The sequence below is a fragment of the Xenopus tropicalis genome, chromosome 4, assembly GCF_000004195.4.
Source record: "Xenopus tropicalis strain Nigerian chromosome 4, UCB_Xtro_10.0, whole genome shotgun sequence".
NCBI classification, from domain to species: Eukaryota; Metazoa; Chordata; class Amphibia; order Anura; family Pipidae; genus Xenopus; species Xenopus tropicalis.
The window spans coordinates 64,233,678-64,251,749 of record NC_030680.2 but is presented as its reverse complement, the minus strand read 5'-3'; the positions used below and the strand labels follow the sequence as shown (position 1 = coordinate 64,251,749).

General features: G+C 38.1%; 1 protein-coding gene across 2 annotated transcripts; it reads left to right on the top strand.

Annotated features, from left to right (window-relative positions):
- Window positions 1-9,077: 9,077 nt before the first annotated feature.
- tmem231 (transmembrane protein 231) lies at window positions 9,078-17,050 on the top strand. Of its 2 annotated transcripts, none has more exons than XM_012960599.3 (7): window positions 9,078-9,675; window positions 9,760-9,926; window positions 12,098-12,226; window positions 13,726-13,866; window positions 14,424-14,505; window positions 15,963-16,068; window positions 16,283-17,050. In XM_012960599.3, exons 1-7 carry the CDS (start codon window positions 9,537-9,539, stop codon window positions 16,452-16,454), a joined length of 936 nt encoding a protein of 311 aa, XP_012816053.2. In that variant the 5' UTR covers window positions 9,078-9,536; the 3' UTR covers window positions 16,455-17,050.
- The last annotated feature ends 1,022 nt before the right edge of the window (window positions 17,051-18,072 follow it).

Here is an 18,072-nt window from a genome sequence, read left to right as displayed (position 1 = left end):
GCCCCTGATTGTAAGCTATATGTATATGTTAACTGGCATAGAAAGCTGGGCACTTCTATTTAAATTGTCACATTTTCCACTTATACTTGAACTCATCCTTTTCAAGATTTATTTAAATACTATACCAATTTGCCTTGGAAATGTATTCTAAGCTGGGGGAACAATGATAAAAATATTCCCATCCATCACAAATACTGTTGGAGAAGTTCTTTTATTCTGAAATTCTATTTTTGATCCATCAGAAATCAAGCACATAACATAAAGTAAGCAACAGGTAAGCATCTTGTCACAAAAAAAAACCATCTGAGTCCTTATTCCTAGCGCTGTGAACACTGATTAAATACATTGCTGTCAATTCTTATTCAGCACATTAAATAATGATGACATCAACCAAGTAAGTACAGTATCATTACTGAATGCTGATGTTCCATACAGCTAGATGTGATCTTATGCTTTGATGTCACTGATCTGACACAGCTCTGAGATTAAAGATGGATCACATGTAAATCTATGCATGGAACAAGATGAAATAAAATAAACCATATTTGAAAGTATCCTAAGAATGAATAACCTCAGGGAGGTGAAGGTATTAATTAAATAATTCAGCATTAAAATGTATCATCTCTTTTAACCAAAGCTGATACGTGTATTTCTGACCTGATTTAACTTATTTCAGGCCTTTCAAATACAACTCAATATAATCTCATGCAGGCCAAAAGCTAAAAATAAACAAATTAAATAATACATGGCATATTGACAGTATTCTCTAGATTCAAACAAAATGGGAACTAGGAAGTTATATACAGGATTATGCAGAAGACTATAAAAATATAACAAGATACAGTATGAGAAACTTTCTCCTGTGGGAAAGACACCAATTGTATTCAGCATCAACCATTTAAACAAAGCATTACAACCCCTGGAACAAATGTCATTCTTTAAATCATTTTTCTTCTATAAGTAAATGACATGATTAACTAAATGAGTAATGAAGTATCTGACATGATTTAAAGCATCATTTGATGTACTCTTTAGGGTAATATTTGATCACCGTCACCTTTCCTAAAATACAATTTAAGGTATGTTGTATATAAACATGTATCTACGTTTATAAAACCCTAGAACCCACAGTATTTACCAAAAAATTGTGTGCCAATAACTGGGTGATCTTACTAGCATAAAAAAGGGTTGTGTTTGTGTGCCATGTTTCAGACTAGTGTAGACATTATTTCAGTTGTGCATGTGTGAGAATTAAAATAAAAATGTGCATACATCTGTTTATTAGCACAGGGGCAGGACAATGGAGTCAGAGTATTAATGGGCACCAATAGACTCATCACTGTGGTGATACACAAAATATAAGATACTTGCTAGATTCTGGATGAAGACTAATATAGACCGGTGACTAAATCATGGATAAAGCAGTAATTAATGCTCAGGGTCCCACATTTACTACAAAAGAATATACTGCAAACAGCCATAGGCCAGTGATGATTGCTCCATAACAAATGCAAAGGGGTAATAATCTCCAAGTATAGGGTCTTCCCTCTGTAATTAAGAACACTATGCTATGCACAGCAGTGCTGGGAAATGGCAAGAAAAACAAGTTCACCTAAAAGGGTTTTTTTCCCCCTAAAAGAACAAGTGGAGTAGATGGCATCATGTATAATAATATCTTAAATCCCACTATTTTAAAGGTAGATTATAGATTTTATTCCTGTACCACCATGGGAAATGTAGACATTTTCTATTACATTTTAAAGCAAGGGTAATATTACTTTAGCCTATGATTGGATTTTTACTTGGACATATAAAGGATGTATCCCCAGCCAAAAGAACAATTTAAATGCCTCTCTGCAAATTTTATATTTTCATTTTGGAAAGCTATAAAACTAAGTCATATACCAGTGGGAAGGCCACTAATGAATATAAATGCTTTAGCAAAAAAAAAAAAAAAATAAAGAATTGCAGAAGAATACAGTGCAAATCTAAATATGCTTTCATAGGCTGCTCAACATTATTAAAGCCTTTTGTAAACAAGGAATCAATGATAGTGCAGACAGTTGTAATGGTATTTTATACTTTAAACAAACAAACTTTTATTTTGGCTGATAAAAGCTTTCTATGTCCCAATAAAGATAATGGAACATTTTTGATGGGCAAATAGCTGCTTTTGTGTGCTGCTTTTATCATTTTGAACATGCAGAAATGTTCCCCCTTTTAAATGCAAATTATTTAAAAGATATATTCCAATTCAGAATCTGCACACCTTACATTTTATAACATTAATGCACATTACAAAATGCAGGTGAAAAATATATCTATATTTATAAATACCTGAAAAGGAACTACCCTGACGTAAAAAAAACTATACATCTTGCTCAATATTATTCAATACATTGTAAAACGGTCTGTAAATATAATCCATTAATACTAATTATGCACTGGTTTGATTATATTCCCTATTTTATGCAGAGCACTCGACCACCTGCTATCCGATAATCAACCAACTTCAGTGGTCATTTATTATGTGTGGGGCAAAGTGCAAAATGCAAAAACCAAGGTACTGTCAGCTATGATTCTTTGCATTTTGCACTCTGTGCCTTGAAAGATTGCTGAAGGTTTCTGCACTCAATATTGAGCAGCGCTGCATAAATATGGGCAAAGAAAGGCACACTGACTCCCCTGTATCCCATCACCAACCTGTGCCAAGAACAGTTAGTTTAAGAGATCACTTTGTATAAAGTATGCCACATAAGGATCATTCACCTTAGGAACTATCAAGTAAAAAAACAAGGGTACTTGGCCAAGGGGTGTATTTACGCACTTAAGAACCTGGGGGTTGGGAGTACTTGTCTGGTGCTGCGCCATTAATTAACCTCATGCTCCCAGAAGTGACGTCACTCTATCATGTTGCACAATGACGTCTCTTAAACCAATGGGTGCAGCAGCAATCCGGTGCCTAGGGAAGCACCGGACCAGAATACAGCCTTGTACTTAGCAACAATCACCTTTATGGAGAACCTGAGACAATGAGGTGTTTTTCATGTTAGAATTAGAGAAGCTGGAGGTGTTAAGAGGTTAGTGTATAGGCTTGGTAGAAAAGGAAAATTTTCAGGAGACATTTGAAAGTCTGCAGGGTAGGGAAATGTTGTATGGCAATGAATTCCATAGATAAGGGACAGGTAGGAATTTGATGTCTTTGGAGGAACATGATTGATTTGGAGAGTATTTGGAGATAAGGTTTTTGATGTAACTGCTGGGTTGTTAAAAAAAAAAATTATTTGTTAAGAAAATATAAGTAGCCAGTGGCTGCACAAAATAACTGGATATAGTTTTAAAGGGATTCTGTCATGATATTTAGGGTGCAATTTTTAATATAATTTTACACTGTGTACATTGCAAATAATGAATTCTACCATCTAAAATTATTTTTGTTCAATTGTTTTTTTTGTTTGTTTGTTTTTTGTTGTTTTAATAACCATGATCCTGTGCTTTAAGGCTACTGCCACATCAGACTGCAGATAAATGCAGGCCCCTATGCTTGCTTCAGCCGGCCATTGTGACTGCACTTGGATCCACTGTGTCGACCTGGCTACAGGCATGCAGAGCAGATTTTGGCAACAACAATTGAGGATGAGTATGGATTTACTGTGGCCAAATACACAACAGTAGGCTGAGGCAAATGTAGGGGCTGATTCTCTCTCTGAGCTTGTGTTTATCCACAAGCTGATAATCAGCCTGGCATGGCAGCAGCCAATACAGCACAATGCACATCCTTTCTGGCAGATGTTACCTCGCCTATGTAATACTTAACTTCTAGGGGCTGATTTACTAATCCACAAATCCGAAAAATTCGGATTGGAAAACGAACATTTTGCGACTTTTTCGTAATTTTTGCGACTTTCTTGTATTCATTTCTCATGGTGCGACATGCATGGGACTTGTGCTCTGATAAACTTCAGTCACACTTTACTGCTGAGCAGCAAGTTGGAGTGATATCACCCCCCTCCCTTTTCCCTGCAGCCGATCAGCAGAACAATGGGAAGGTAGCAAGATAGCAGCTCCCAGTAGATATCAGAATAGCACTCAAAAATAAGAAATCCAAGTCTGACTTGGGACTTCTCCAGCTGCATGGGAGTAGGAGAAACAATAGGTTATCTGAAAGCAGTTCTTTTTTTAAGTTTTTATTTTTGAATATAACAATGAAAAGAAGAAGGAAAAGAAAAGAAAAGGAGAAGAAAGCAAGAAAAGAAGATAGATTGTCAATGGAGCCTGTTACATAAAACAGTGGCCTTTTACATGTCAGAGTCGACACCTGAAAGCAGTTCTAATGTGTAGCGCTGGCTCCTTCTAAAAGCTCACACTCTGGCACAATGCACTGAGATGGCTGCCTACACACCAATATTACAACTATAAAAATACATTTGTTGGTTCAAGAATAACATTTTAAATGGTAGAGTGAATTATTTGCTATGTAAACAGTGTAATTTAGAAATTTACCACTAGTTGGATTTTTTATCAATTCAGATGACCTCTGAGTTCATGGCAGTTCCTATATATAGGCACCTGATGGCCTGTGCCTGGGACAGCAGGTTTAAAAAAAAAATACATTTTTAAAATGAAAAACCTCCCCAGCCACTGCCAAATGTAACCTATGGAAGTCAGGCGGCAGAGCTGGTGGGGGGTGGGGAGTGGTAGAGTGTAGAGGGCAAGCACAGGTGAGATGTGACGTCGCTTCGGGAATAGAACATTGGGCTTTTTTAAATTTAGGGGATTTTTCAAATTCCCAACAGCAATAAAACACCCAAAATACCTTTGAATTGCTCCATATGTGGATATCCACATGACTTTTTACATAACTGCAAGACAATGCTTCTTTACACATTTTTGCATAGTTATGTGAGAAGTCAGTTTTACTCACAGCAATTTACAGAAAAATATATTCAAGGTATTTTCAGGTACTCTGCTGCCTGTTCTTGAGAGGAACAAGTGCCCAATCTGCCATTGCCCTTAAAGGGGACATATACCATAATTACAATGCACTAAACCATGTAAAATAATGTAAAATAGAAGTAAGTGCTTTTATTTTAATACATTTGGGTTCAAATATGTCCATAACTGCTTAAAAACTGTGCTCTACCCAGACCTTTTGCAAGCTTCCGGTTTAGACTCTACAGTATGTGGCTGGGCCGCTTACTTGGGTAAGGCAGCCTCAGCTACTTAAAGTGCAGTGAATATGCATAGGATGGGCAGGGCTTTGCGATGTCACAAGCAATCACTGGAAAAGTATCCTCACTGTCTCTCCCAGTAATTTCACTCCTGATTCTAAATATGTATGTTTCTCATCATATTCTAAATCAGGGGTCCCCAACCACCAGTCTGGGGACCGGTGCCGGGCTACCTCTGCTCCCAATTACTTGTGATCCCAACTCCCTGATGCGTTACACAGCCATGACAATAGCTATGCGAAGCCAAGGAAGATTTCTACTGATTACGACAAGGACCAAAGTACTTTATTAAGCTGTATGTAATTATCATATTAATAGTAAAGTGCATAATATAAAATTTAACTAGCACTAATTGCGCCGCACCCCCCATCCCTGGTCCTTGGGAAAATTGTCTTGCTTGAAACCGGTCCGTGGTGCAAAAAAGGTTGGGAAAAACTGTTCTAAATAGTATGCAATTTGAGCTTGTACTGTAACCTCCTGAGAGTGTAAAAGTAGGTGGCAAAAAAAAGTTTCAGGTGAATTCAAAGTAGGTATTTTTTCATACATACTTTACATATTTCATGACTAATTCTTAAGTATACATGCATCCGCTGCAGCCTTTTATAGAACTGAGTTGTACTCAAGCAGGAAGTTTGTACCAAAATGTGCCTTTAATGTGATATACACAGCAGTAAGTTGTGTAACGGTATAATTTCTCTTTATGTTAAAAACATTAACAATTTTTAGCTTTTATTTATACTTATTGAACTAAACAACAGTGAGAACGCTTTAAAAAAATCCCAGGAAAAAAGAAAGAGAAGGGGCTAGTAAAAACAGAAATATGATGATATCCTGGCCTTTTTATCTTAACCAACCTTTGCCAAATTTTCTGACTCCTATCCTTTACATTCTCATGGTTTCAACTTTATTTTTCCAGGTTAAAGCCTTCAACAAAGCAGGATCTCCAATTCATTTTACATTATTCTACTAGCAAATAGTGGCTTGACTGCTAGAAAGGAGGAAAAAAGGAAGTGGACACGAAAAATGAAAGGGGATTCAAATAAACTGTGGTTAAACGAAAAAATTAATTGTTAATATAAAAATAAAATGTATTCTATCAACTAAATGCAAAGATCTGATTGGAGGTTACAAGAACATGCTAATGTAGCTCTTGTTGTTGCCTTGCTTATTAAAAATGTGCATTTTTAATAAATTCTACATTTCCAAATGCTACGAACTCAGAGAACAAACCCCTGCCTGGTTCACCTCCCACAGGCAGCATAGGGCAGGCAGAGTATGGCACACACAGACAGCATAGGGCAGGCACAGTATGGGACACACAGGCAGTATAAGGCAAACAGAGTATGACATACACAGGGAGCATAGGGGAGGCAGAATACTTCCTGTGTGTGCCATACTCATTCATCTTTCAGCATGACAACGACCCAAAGCATACATCCAAATCAACAAAGGAATGGCTTCACCGGAAGAAAATTAAAGTTTTGGAATGGCCCAGCCAAAGCCCAGACCTGAATCCGATTGAAAATCTGTGGGGTGATCTGAAGAGGGCTGTGCACAGGACATGCACTAATCCGATGATCATGTTTTGTTTATATCTAAGAAGGGAAAAAACAGAAATGTTGCCCAAGGTCAAATAATAAAGCAGTCCTCAATGTAAAGAAGCAGAAAATCAAAGAGCTGCATGCTTTATAGCACACATGTTTTATAGTATGAGTATGAGGATTTGACACTGGTAAACATGGAAGGAAGTACACTTTAAAAAATAATAAAGCAGTCCTCAATGTAAAGAAGCAGAAAATTTAAAGAGCTGCATGCTTTATAGCACACATGTTTTATAGTATGAGGATTTGACCCTGGTAAACATGGAAGGAAGTACACTTTAAAAAATGAATAATTTTAGTGCATAAGTGGGGAGAGCCTGTTTTGGTTTATGCATAATTTTCTATAATTAACTCTATGTACAATAAACTGCCTTGTGTTTATGCCAAAATATTCCTTACCTAATAATTTTGCCTCAGCCCAATTTAGTGCTGTTACTATATAAACTAGTTTTCTTTAGGTTTTTTTCCATGGCAATTCTGTTCACTTTTAAGGTGAACAAAACTGTGGTTCGAGAACACTATAACTTATATTAATGTTTAAAAACATTAATTTTGGAGTAGAAAGGAGTAAAAAAAATAACATTCAGGCAATTGTACATTTTTTTACATTTGTGTGTCTTTTGTATAAAAAGCAGGGATCCTCAAACTACGGCCCGCAGCCCGGATCTGGACCCCCCAAGGTAATTTACCCTGCTGCCAGGGGTGAGGATGCAGCGGAGGAGCAGGGACCAGGAGGACACAGTGGGGAGCGGGGGAGCTGGGAGAGAGAGGACAGAGCAGGGAGTTGGGGGAGCAGGGAGTGGGAGGACGCAGGAGCGGACCATAGTTTGACCCCGCAACAGGGAGCGAGGAGCAGGCAGCAAGAGTGGGCTGTAGTTTGAGGACACGGGGGAAGGTGGGGCTAGTTTGAGGACTATAGTCTGGCCCCCCAACAGTCTGAGAGACCAAACTGGCCCCCTGTCTAAAAAGTTTGAGGACCCCTGCTGTAAAGTGTAAAAAAATATATATATATTTTCACCCCTTTGGCCTACCTAGCCATAAAAGTTTTACTGTAACACAGTTGTAGGATGTGGCTATATATTATATGACAACATTCGAACATAGATTTTTTTCAGCAGCTGCCATGTTTTTTCCCACAAATCATCACTTTTGTTTCCACAATTCCAATATCCTTGGGGCCACCAGAAATCGCTGCAGAATGTTGCAGTTACAGGCACAAAAGGTTTTCTGGCATGGTTGGATTACATGCAAGTGCTTTCTTTACAGCATTTTAATACATGCAACTTAAGGTGCCCATACACGTTAAGACCCATTCACTTGGCGAGGTTGCCAAGCGAGCGGATCTTTTCCCGATTACCCCATCTACGGGTGGGCGATATCGGGCGAATTTAGGCTAATTCGGTCGTTTGGCTCTGGGGCGAAAAGATCGAATGACGGTAATGGGCGCAGTCAGTTCGGGGACTGCATCAATTCCGACTAAATTTTTAACCTGCCCGACCAATATCTGGGAGATTTCAGGCTAAAGGTGGCCATACACGCACTGATATTATCGTACGAAACCTTGTTTCGTCCGATAATCGGTGCATGTATGGCATGTCGGCGAGTCGACCGATGTCGACCGCTGATATTGGACGACTCGCCGATCGGACCAGTTTGAAAATTTTGATCGGGCGCCATAGAAGGCGCCTGACCAAAATTCTCCTTTCAGAGCTGAATCGGCAGAAGGAGGTAGAAATCCTATTGTTTCTACCTCCTTACCTGCCGATTCAGCCCTGAATGGTGTGTGGCGGATCTTACGATGTTTCGTGCGACCGATGGTCGTACGAAACATCATCAGATCGCCACGTGTATGGCCACCTTTAATGTCGGTCGGGCTAGCCCGTCGTTGGTGCCCCTACACTTGCCGATAAGCTGCTGAATGGTCAAAGGGAGCTAAAATCGGCATGTGTATGGCCACCTTTACACATGATTACCAGATCACCTGATAACCGGGTGCATTTTCTAATAAATGCATGTTGCAGGATTGCTCTTCAAAGTGCCAGCCACCAGGTAGCCTTAACTCATAAGATGTTTGAAAACAAATATCTGATAGTTACTGAAGACATTCTGTCATTTATTACATTCTCCCTGCTTGGATCTCATATATAGGTTTAACAATTGAGTTTGCTGCCAGTTTAAACGGAAATCGTGATATCCAATAAAGGAACAATTATCACACACAATACGTAGACACTTTTCCATATCACGAAAGAGCTACCAGTCACTTCCGGTGTCTCCGAAATGCTTCCGGGCGCTGGCGTCTGTTGCCATAGCTACATTGCTTATGGAGACAGAAGCCTTGGTGGGCGCGAATGTTCCTTCAGTTCTAGTGCGGTTCTGCCTTAGTATTAGAAAGGGAAGGCGGGAGTCTGTCCGGGAGTTTGTGTCTCTGGTTGCTGCTGGTGGGTGCGCTGAAACAGGAGAGTTTAGCTGGGCATTATAGAAAGACCAAAATGCACATACAGAATCAGCCATAGTTCTTTCTGCTCGGCAGCTCTTGTTTATATCTATCGCTGAACGGGACATGAGAAGACGAAAATACCTGTTGCATCGGAGAACTACAGAAACTTACAGAAGTGTAAAGGGAACACAAATTTTATTTTAAAGCGGCATAACGTTTGTGAGCTTATTTTTCACTTTAGTGAGTTCTTAGCAAGCCCAAGCCATGGCTCTGTATGAAGTTTACTCTCACCCAGCACTCCTTAGATACAGATCCAGCATCTGTTCCAAAGCCACGCTGTTTTTACTTATAGTCCTGTTACTCACCTACATCCCTCCCTTACTGGTTGCATTTCGCAGCTATGGTAAGACTTTGATTTCTTGCAGAAACATTTCCATGCAGGCACTGTACTTTATATTTCTTTTAATTTCACCATATGTCTTTACAGGGTTCTGGTTAAAAACAAGTACCTATGAAGAACAGCCCAATGTCCGCTTCCAATACGATGTCTTGTTAATTGCTTTGAGTAGCACCACTGGAAATTATCTGGCTTGGAGCACATATCCGGGATTTAATAACTTAGTAGGAGACAAACTTAGATTGCCCCATATATCCGTAAGTCTTATTCTCTGATCACAGGGGGCAGTTCATTTCCAAACATTTTTTTTCAGTTTAGTTGTTTTTAAATAGTATGCCAGAAATATAATTTTTTTAAATTACCTGGTGTTTTACATTTGCTACACTAAATGATACATTTCTCAACAGAATCAGAGAAATGGCAGCAACTACAGTATTAATTATTTTTGGTGTACTATTTAAAAGTACCAAGCTGATACTATTTAAAAGTACCAAGCTGATATAAAAAAGGTTTGTTTTTCACCTACTGCACTGTTAGTAGCTGTTCAAGGAGAACAATTATGAATAGTAGATTTACGTTTGTTATGATGAACCCTGATTGATTTACTATGGGATTTTTAGAAACGTATTTATCAAATGAACTCACCCATTGATAAAAGAGAAAATCAATTTATACTTATCAAGATTTTCTTTTCCTGGCCATCCCTCTTCGTAGCGTAACATTTAGGGAAAAACCCAAATGTTATGCTGCCAGATGATGTTCAGGAAATATGTCTCTATATGTCCCACAGGTCACTGATAAAAGAGATAATAAATTCATACTTACCAAGATTTTCTTTTCCTGCCCATCCCTCCTGGCAGCAAAACATTTAGGGAAAACCCCAGTCAGTAGTGTGCTCTAATGTCACACATTAATAAATCTGCTGCTACAGGTTCTATTTAGAATTATCTACCTTGAACACGAGGTTTCCCTTCTTTCTAAAAATAATGACTGGACACTAAACAATTTGTCATATTTTGGGTCTGATTATAAAAACCCCAGTTATTTATTAACTTTAGCTTTGGTGCCAGAAACAGTAGCTCGCCAAAGGAATGCCTAATTGGTATTCAGTTCACTTGCATGCTGCAGACTTCAATGGTTTCTGCACATGCATGTGGAATACATTGCATTGGCTGTGCAGTACAGATATGGGATCCCCTTATCCAGAAAGTTCAAAATTATGTAAAGGTCACCTCCCATAGACTCCATTATAAGCAAATAATTCTAATTTTTAAAAATGATTTCCTTTTTCTCTGTAATTAAGCCTTATTGGAGGTAAAACAATCCTATTGGGTTTATTCAATATTTAAAGGATTTTTAGCAGACTTAAGTTATGGAGATCCAAACTATGGAAAGATCCGGAAAACCCCAGGTCCCGAGCATTTTGGATAATAGGTCCCTTACCTGTATATACATCATGCATTAATAAGTATTGAGCCCAGCAATGTGGGTGTTTTTATAGGTGATTACCACTAAATTGACAAGTAGATACCCATAAACAGTTGGCAGTAAATTTGTCTGTCTGATTTAACTTGGAATACTAATTGTCCAAGTTAAAAAAAAAACAACATTTGGTCCAAAATTAGATTTAATTAACATATAAAACATTATGTACATCTGCATAGCACCTATATTTATCCACACACCCTAAGACCCTCAGCAGCACAAGGACCAATGTGAATCTGTAATGCTTCAGGCTTTAGGGAAAGGAAAATCAATATCAGAAAGATTTAAAACTTTGTGGGACTATCCAGATGCATGATAATCTTTTTTGTAATATTTTCTGTTCCTATGTACTGATATGGTAAGTGTCATGGATGATGTGCATAATAATGATGTCACATTATTGCATAAATGCACTTCTGACATATGTTTTTATAGCATTCGTATAGGCACCTTTGTACAGTTTCAGCTTCTATTCCTTATATATAAAAGGCCCTTGTTTATGTTGTTGGTTTGATAATCAATTATTAACTAGCTACAATGGCTCATTCCTTAGTGGTGTCTCATGCATCATTACGTTGTGCTTACATATTACATAGAACATCTGATATGGGAGGGATTGTGCTTCATGTTTCTGTAAGGCCAACTGCATTCTACAGTTGCAACCATCCTTTTCCCAGTAAAAGGAAAAAAAAAAAAGAAATCACCTTTAATGAATACTTGAGTAAACAGAATATTTCAATTTTTTTCTTTAAGTTTTTTTTTTAACATATTTATCAATGTATGAAAGTTAGAGTTCACTGTTTCATACATATGTTTCTCATAAAACAAAATTTGAGTTTAGGATTTGTTGTTCTGTAATTTTAGTTAAGCAGGAGAATTATTTAGAGGTTTCAGTAGCTTAGCAAGGCATTGTTATTGCTTACATTATGGTGTTTATTTACAGGCAAGAGAGGAAGACAGAAATCAAGATGGTAAAATGGATTTATTGAACTTCCAGCTGGAGCTTCCTCTGCAACCCACTGATAATATTTATGGTGTGCAGCTCATTCTGACATTCTCCTACCAGCTCAGTGTGAGTACAGAAGAGTATATGCACAGTGGTGCTTGAAAGTTTGTGAACCCTTTAACATTTGCTATATTTTTATATGAATGTAACCTAAAACATCATCTGATTTTCAAGCAGATGAAGAAAACCTAGTTAAACAAATGAAACAAAAATTATTATAGTTGGGCATGTCATGTATTATCCAATAATATCTGTATGTGGCAAAAGTAAGTGAATCCTTAGGAGTATCATATAATTTGAAGGTGAAGCAGAGTCTGGTGTTTTCAGTCAATGGGATGACAATCAGGTGTGAGTGACAGACCCTGTTTTTAAAAAACGGGGATCCAGCAAAGCCTGATCACACTTACAACACATTTGTGGTGGTTGTACCCAGAAATGATTGACTATCAAAGATATTTTCAACTGCAAGGTGTTTAATAGCCCGAGAGGTTACAAAGGAACCCAGAGTAACTTCTAAGGAACTAAAGGCCTGTCTCACATTGGCGAATGTTGATGTTCATGAGTCCACCATCAGGAGAACACTGAACAGCAATGGTGTGTATGGCAGGTAGCAAGGGAAAGCCACTGCTCTCCCCCAAAAATATTGCTGACCCTCTACAGTTAAAAATCATGTGGACAAACTAGGAGGATACTGGAAGAATGTTTTGTGGACAGATGAAGGCAAAGTAATACTTTTAGGCTGAAATATATGTTGATATCTGGACAAATAGTGGATTCGTATATGCTCTTTAACAAGAAAGATTACAGTGGTCCGAAATTAAAATTTCACCTATCAGACATAGTTACATAAAGGGGAAGGAAAGGCTAAGTCACTTGGGGGGGATAAAATGTTAAGCACCCCCAAGTGACTTGAATCGCTTACCTCGTACCCCGGGCTGGTGCCCCTATTAGGAGAAAACCGCACCAGCCCAGGGCACCTGGGGCGATGCACTTCCTCCTTCCACCTTCGTTTCGCTGCGACTCCGAGTCCGGCGCATGCGCAGTAGAGTGAAAAAGCCGGCGTCTCTGTTAAAGTTCGGCTTTTCACTCTACTGCGCACGCACGCGCGCGCAGCGAAGGAGGAAGCGATCGCTGCTACCCCGGGCTGGTGCTGTTCTCTCCATACAGGGGCACCAGCCCGGGGTAGAAGGTAAGCGATTCAAGTCACTTGGGGTGCCTAACATTTTGGCACCCCCAAGTGACTTTTCCTTCTCCTTTAAGTCAGCACACACTGGGTTCTGGAAATGGGGTGGGATGAGATTATGTTACTATACTCTAATGTTCATGTACTGTTCATTTCTGCAGTGATGTAACAGTAGGGAAGAAAAACCCATAGCTGCAGGACAAAAGGGGCTAACTAATGATCAATAATCACCTTGAGCTCCCATTGTCAGGTGTATATGGATAGAATAGTGGTAGAAATCAGGAGTTTTGCACATGGTGAAGGGGTAACCAAAATATTGTTATCTGGTCATGGGTCCCAGGTCCGCTGCAGTATTTCAGAAATTGTGTTTCTTTTTCAGAAGATGTCAACATTTATCATGCAGAGCATGGCCTTAATCCAGTACTCCTCTCCAATTCCTGGATCTCAGCTTTATATGAATGGGGATTTGAAACTACAACAAAGGCAGCCTCTGAATCACAGGGGTTTGGACACAACATACAACGTAAGCTTTGTGTTTCCCTAACATTTGTTATATGCATATTGTCTTGTAACAATATAGGGCTCATATACTGTAGATCAGATACAAGTGCTACTTTAATAAAGGGTCCAAAATTGCACCCCTTGGAAAGCCATTTAGTTAGCACTTGAACCAGTTCCGTACACAGTGCAGAGTATACCCTTAAGCTGTCAGTACAGGGCTGCTGATGCATATTGCATATATGATGCATATAAACAGACATGCCTTTTTACACCTCACAAAAGACACAAAAGTTAGGGGTGCTCTTATGGACAGCAATGGGCTGCATATGTGCCATTCTTTGCAATACTCTGTCAGGTGCAGGGGTGCAAAAATGTGGACGTGACAGAACTAGGTAAAGAAAGCAGCAGCAAGGTGAATTGTGGGCAAATAAAACTGTGCACTCTGTAATTAGTAAATGAGTCCTCGTAACTTATAGCAGCGAACAAACAAATAAATTGGTCATCTTCTGTATAACAACATAGGTAGAAATATTAAATTCATAGCACTAACATAAACTGATGTTTCCAATTATATGGCAGGTGTCTGTGATAAACCGAAGCAGCCCTTTTGCAAGTACCTATGCACTCACAAACATAATATCGTCTTACCAGGAAAGAAACGGTAATGTGGAAAAAGTTGAGCAAGACAAACAGTAATTCTTGTCTTTATAATATGGATGGACTGCGATCAACCACTTAAGGAGTTTGTATGTTCTTGATAAGATGGCCATAGTGTTTGTTTATGTGATAGGGACATTAGAATGTAGTATCGCCAGCTGAAGTTTGCCTGTGTATGGCCAGTTTAACAGGAGTGTCTGTGCTGCACACAAAAGACACTCCTTGTCATATTATACATGGAGCTGGTACAGGTATGGGATCTGTTAGCTGGTAACCGTTTACCCAAAAGGCTCAGAAATATTTTGACTTTTTGTAACGTATTTACTTTTTCTCTCTAAAATTATGACAGTTGCTAGTAATTGATGTTAAATAAGCTAGCATAAATGTCTCTCTCATTCCTTTCTTAAAGCATGGTGCTTAATTTTATTAAAAGACCTTTTATCTAGATAATCTCAGAAGTTAAGCATTAAAAATAATAGATTTCATATGTTTAATACTAGTAGCTTAGAGCACGTATCCCTCTTGCCCTGTCTAGTAGTTTATTTGCTCCTTGATGGACAATGCACTACTGTATATGTGTGGCCTTTTGGGAGAATGAATGTATGTGAAATATATTAAAATCTATAGCTATACATTTTTATGAAGTTGCCCAATCCACTGGACATTAAAAGCACTAGGGTATATACTGATCAGATTTTAGATGAACATAAACACTGTTGAACACATCACCCACACACAATTTATATTCCATAATGTTTGGCATGTGTGAGTGACATGTGCCACCTATTTTGGCATAACTGTCTGTGCCAATTGATTTGGGCAGGAAGAATTGAGCAGTGCCAAGCAACATATGGAAGTGCAAAAAGTACCTTTCTAAGCAAGTACCTTCTTACCCAATTTTCTCATGCAACTTACTGCAAGGAAATTAGCGGCATTGCTGCTGTACTAGCAGTTGTAAATGACCCCTACCATGCTGAATGGCACATTAACTGTTCTTAGCTGCTGACGAACCATTCACTGTAAGATAATAAATATGTGTGCTGGTTTAAATGGAAGAGTTTGCAAGCCTAACGGGAAATCTTAAACTGCTCTGTATTATGGGAGCCAATGCTAAATGGTCAGTGCTTAGAGTATGGTGGACAAGGACAGTTGTAACCCTGAGGCTTTGAACACAAAAGGGTAGAAAAGGGGCTGTATGTCAAATGTGAAACATAATTAAACGTTATAATAATAAAAAAAAATATATATATATATATTCATTATATTTGTAGTGTTTGTGTGTATGTATACAGAATAGACATAAATTTCGGCAACATCATTTTTGGCAACAGATTTGTTTGTTTTGTGAGAGATTTGTGAGATATTTTTATATTTTATGCATTATTATAGTTGTTATTATTTACCTTAAAGTATTAGGCATCTTTTTGTGTTTGTTAACTTTTTAATGTTATCTGGTTGCAGTGACCACAGTTCTGAATGCCCCAAACCCCCTGTGGATTGTTGGGAGAGCTGCTTCTGATCCATTTGTAATAAAAGCTGTTATCCGGTATCCCGTGGAATCAATATCATATCCTTTAACTCTTGTACAAGTTTGAAAAGTATAATTCTTTGTGCATATGCACAGCTTCTAGAGTATTTCATATGCCTACAAGTATTAAGAAAACTATTACTTTTATATCCGGTGCTTGGGCTATTTCTGATTTCTATTTCCTGGGATTTTGTTTACTGTTTTCAATATTAGTGCCACATGTCCCTTTTGAAGATTCCTTAACATTATCCACATATGTGCCTGGATTCTGGGAAATGCTAAAATATGCATGGATTCAGTATGTCAGTATCCTTCTCATTTTCCTTTGGGTATTTGAGAGAATTAAAATATTTGTTTTTCAAAATCAAGTTTTGACTACAGTACCAGGCCCAATACCATCATTGTATAAAAGTCATCAGAGCTGATAACCAACCCCATATGATAAACTGGATCTTGGGTATGCCTTTTGAGGCCTTAAGACTTCTAATAACTTCTCTTTCTTTACTGTGATAAAGAAGTGGATTTTCAGGAACATGAGAGGAAACCTATTTGCTATGTTGGAATTATTACAGCAGGAATTTCAGACGTGTTACTGATAAACTTCAACTCCCACAAAACATGCAAATAACACTAAGCGAATTCTAAGGGTTGTAATTAAGCAAGAGGTGAAAGCTTGCCTCAACAGCCCATACATTTAATGCTATGTTTTAATAATATCTTCTTGGAAAAATGAACCTAAATGTACTTCCTTTGGTAATATTTCCTTCTTTCTGAAGAGAGTGTTGGTTTAAAAATCCAGTGGCACTGGCAGTACATTGGATTGCCGTATACTACTGGTACCACTCCATCTTAAATTTCTTCGCTCCTAGTCATTTTTTTGTGGAAGCTAGAAATTGTTTTGCAAAATATCTCAGTCTTCCCAAATATTTCAGTTATTATTAACTGAATATTTCATTTTTATTAAAGGGGACCTGTCACCCAAACATAAAAAGCTGTATAATAAAAGTCCTGTTAAAATGAAACATAAAATCCAAATTCCTTTTTTTATTAACACATCCAAACCCATTATAAAGGCATTTAAAAATTCCAGCTGTAAATCATATATTGTATTAGGCATAGAGGTGGGGCAGACAATTACTTTCACTTTCCATTCAGCACTTCGTAGATGTCACTGCCACCCTCATCACTTTCCCCCTCCCTCCTCACCATCTAACTGTGTAGCCAGTGCATGGGCATGGGCATCAGGTCCCCCATTCTGGCACATAAACAAGATTTTGTTGTTGAAGCGAAGCTTTCCTTACTAAAATAGCACCTGGCTGCTTGCTGTAGTTGTGTAAAGACTGTGTAAAGACTGAAGGAAACAGGATTTAAATAATTAAATAATTAATTACAATAATTATATTGTGTAAGTAAAGTTTATTATGCTTGACTAATCTGATAGAAAATAATTTGGAATTATTTCTTACGATGACAGGTCCCCTTTAAAGGAGAAGGAAAGATAAAAACTAAGTAAGCTTTATCAGAAAGGTCTATGTAAATACAGCCATAAGCACTAAGAAAAGCTGCACTGAGTCCTCTATCAAAAGAAACACAGGATTTCTTGTCTCCTCTCTCCCCTCTCTTGCTCCCCCCTCACATAAGAATGCTAAGAACTCCCCTCCCCCGTAGGAATGTGCAGTCTGAGCTATAACTGCTAGCTGCAAGCAGGAAATGACAACTGCTGTCTTTAGCATCAGTGGTACTAATGTGGTGAATCTATTAGCAGTAAAATGCTAAAATGACTTTCCTTTAATGATACCATAAATATGTATGAAGACAGACTTTATTTCAAGCAAAGAAGATATAACAGCCTTAAAGGAGACCTAATGCTTAACTAAAGAAGTAGGGCAGAAATGTTGTACATTATGGGGCCCATTTACTTACTCACGAATGGGCCGAATGCGTCCAATTGCGTTTTTTTCGTAATGATCGGTATTTTGCGATTTTTTCGGAAAATTATCGCGACTTTTTCGTTACCAATACGATTTTTGTGGAAAAACGCGA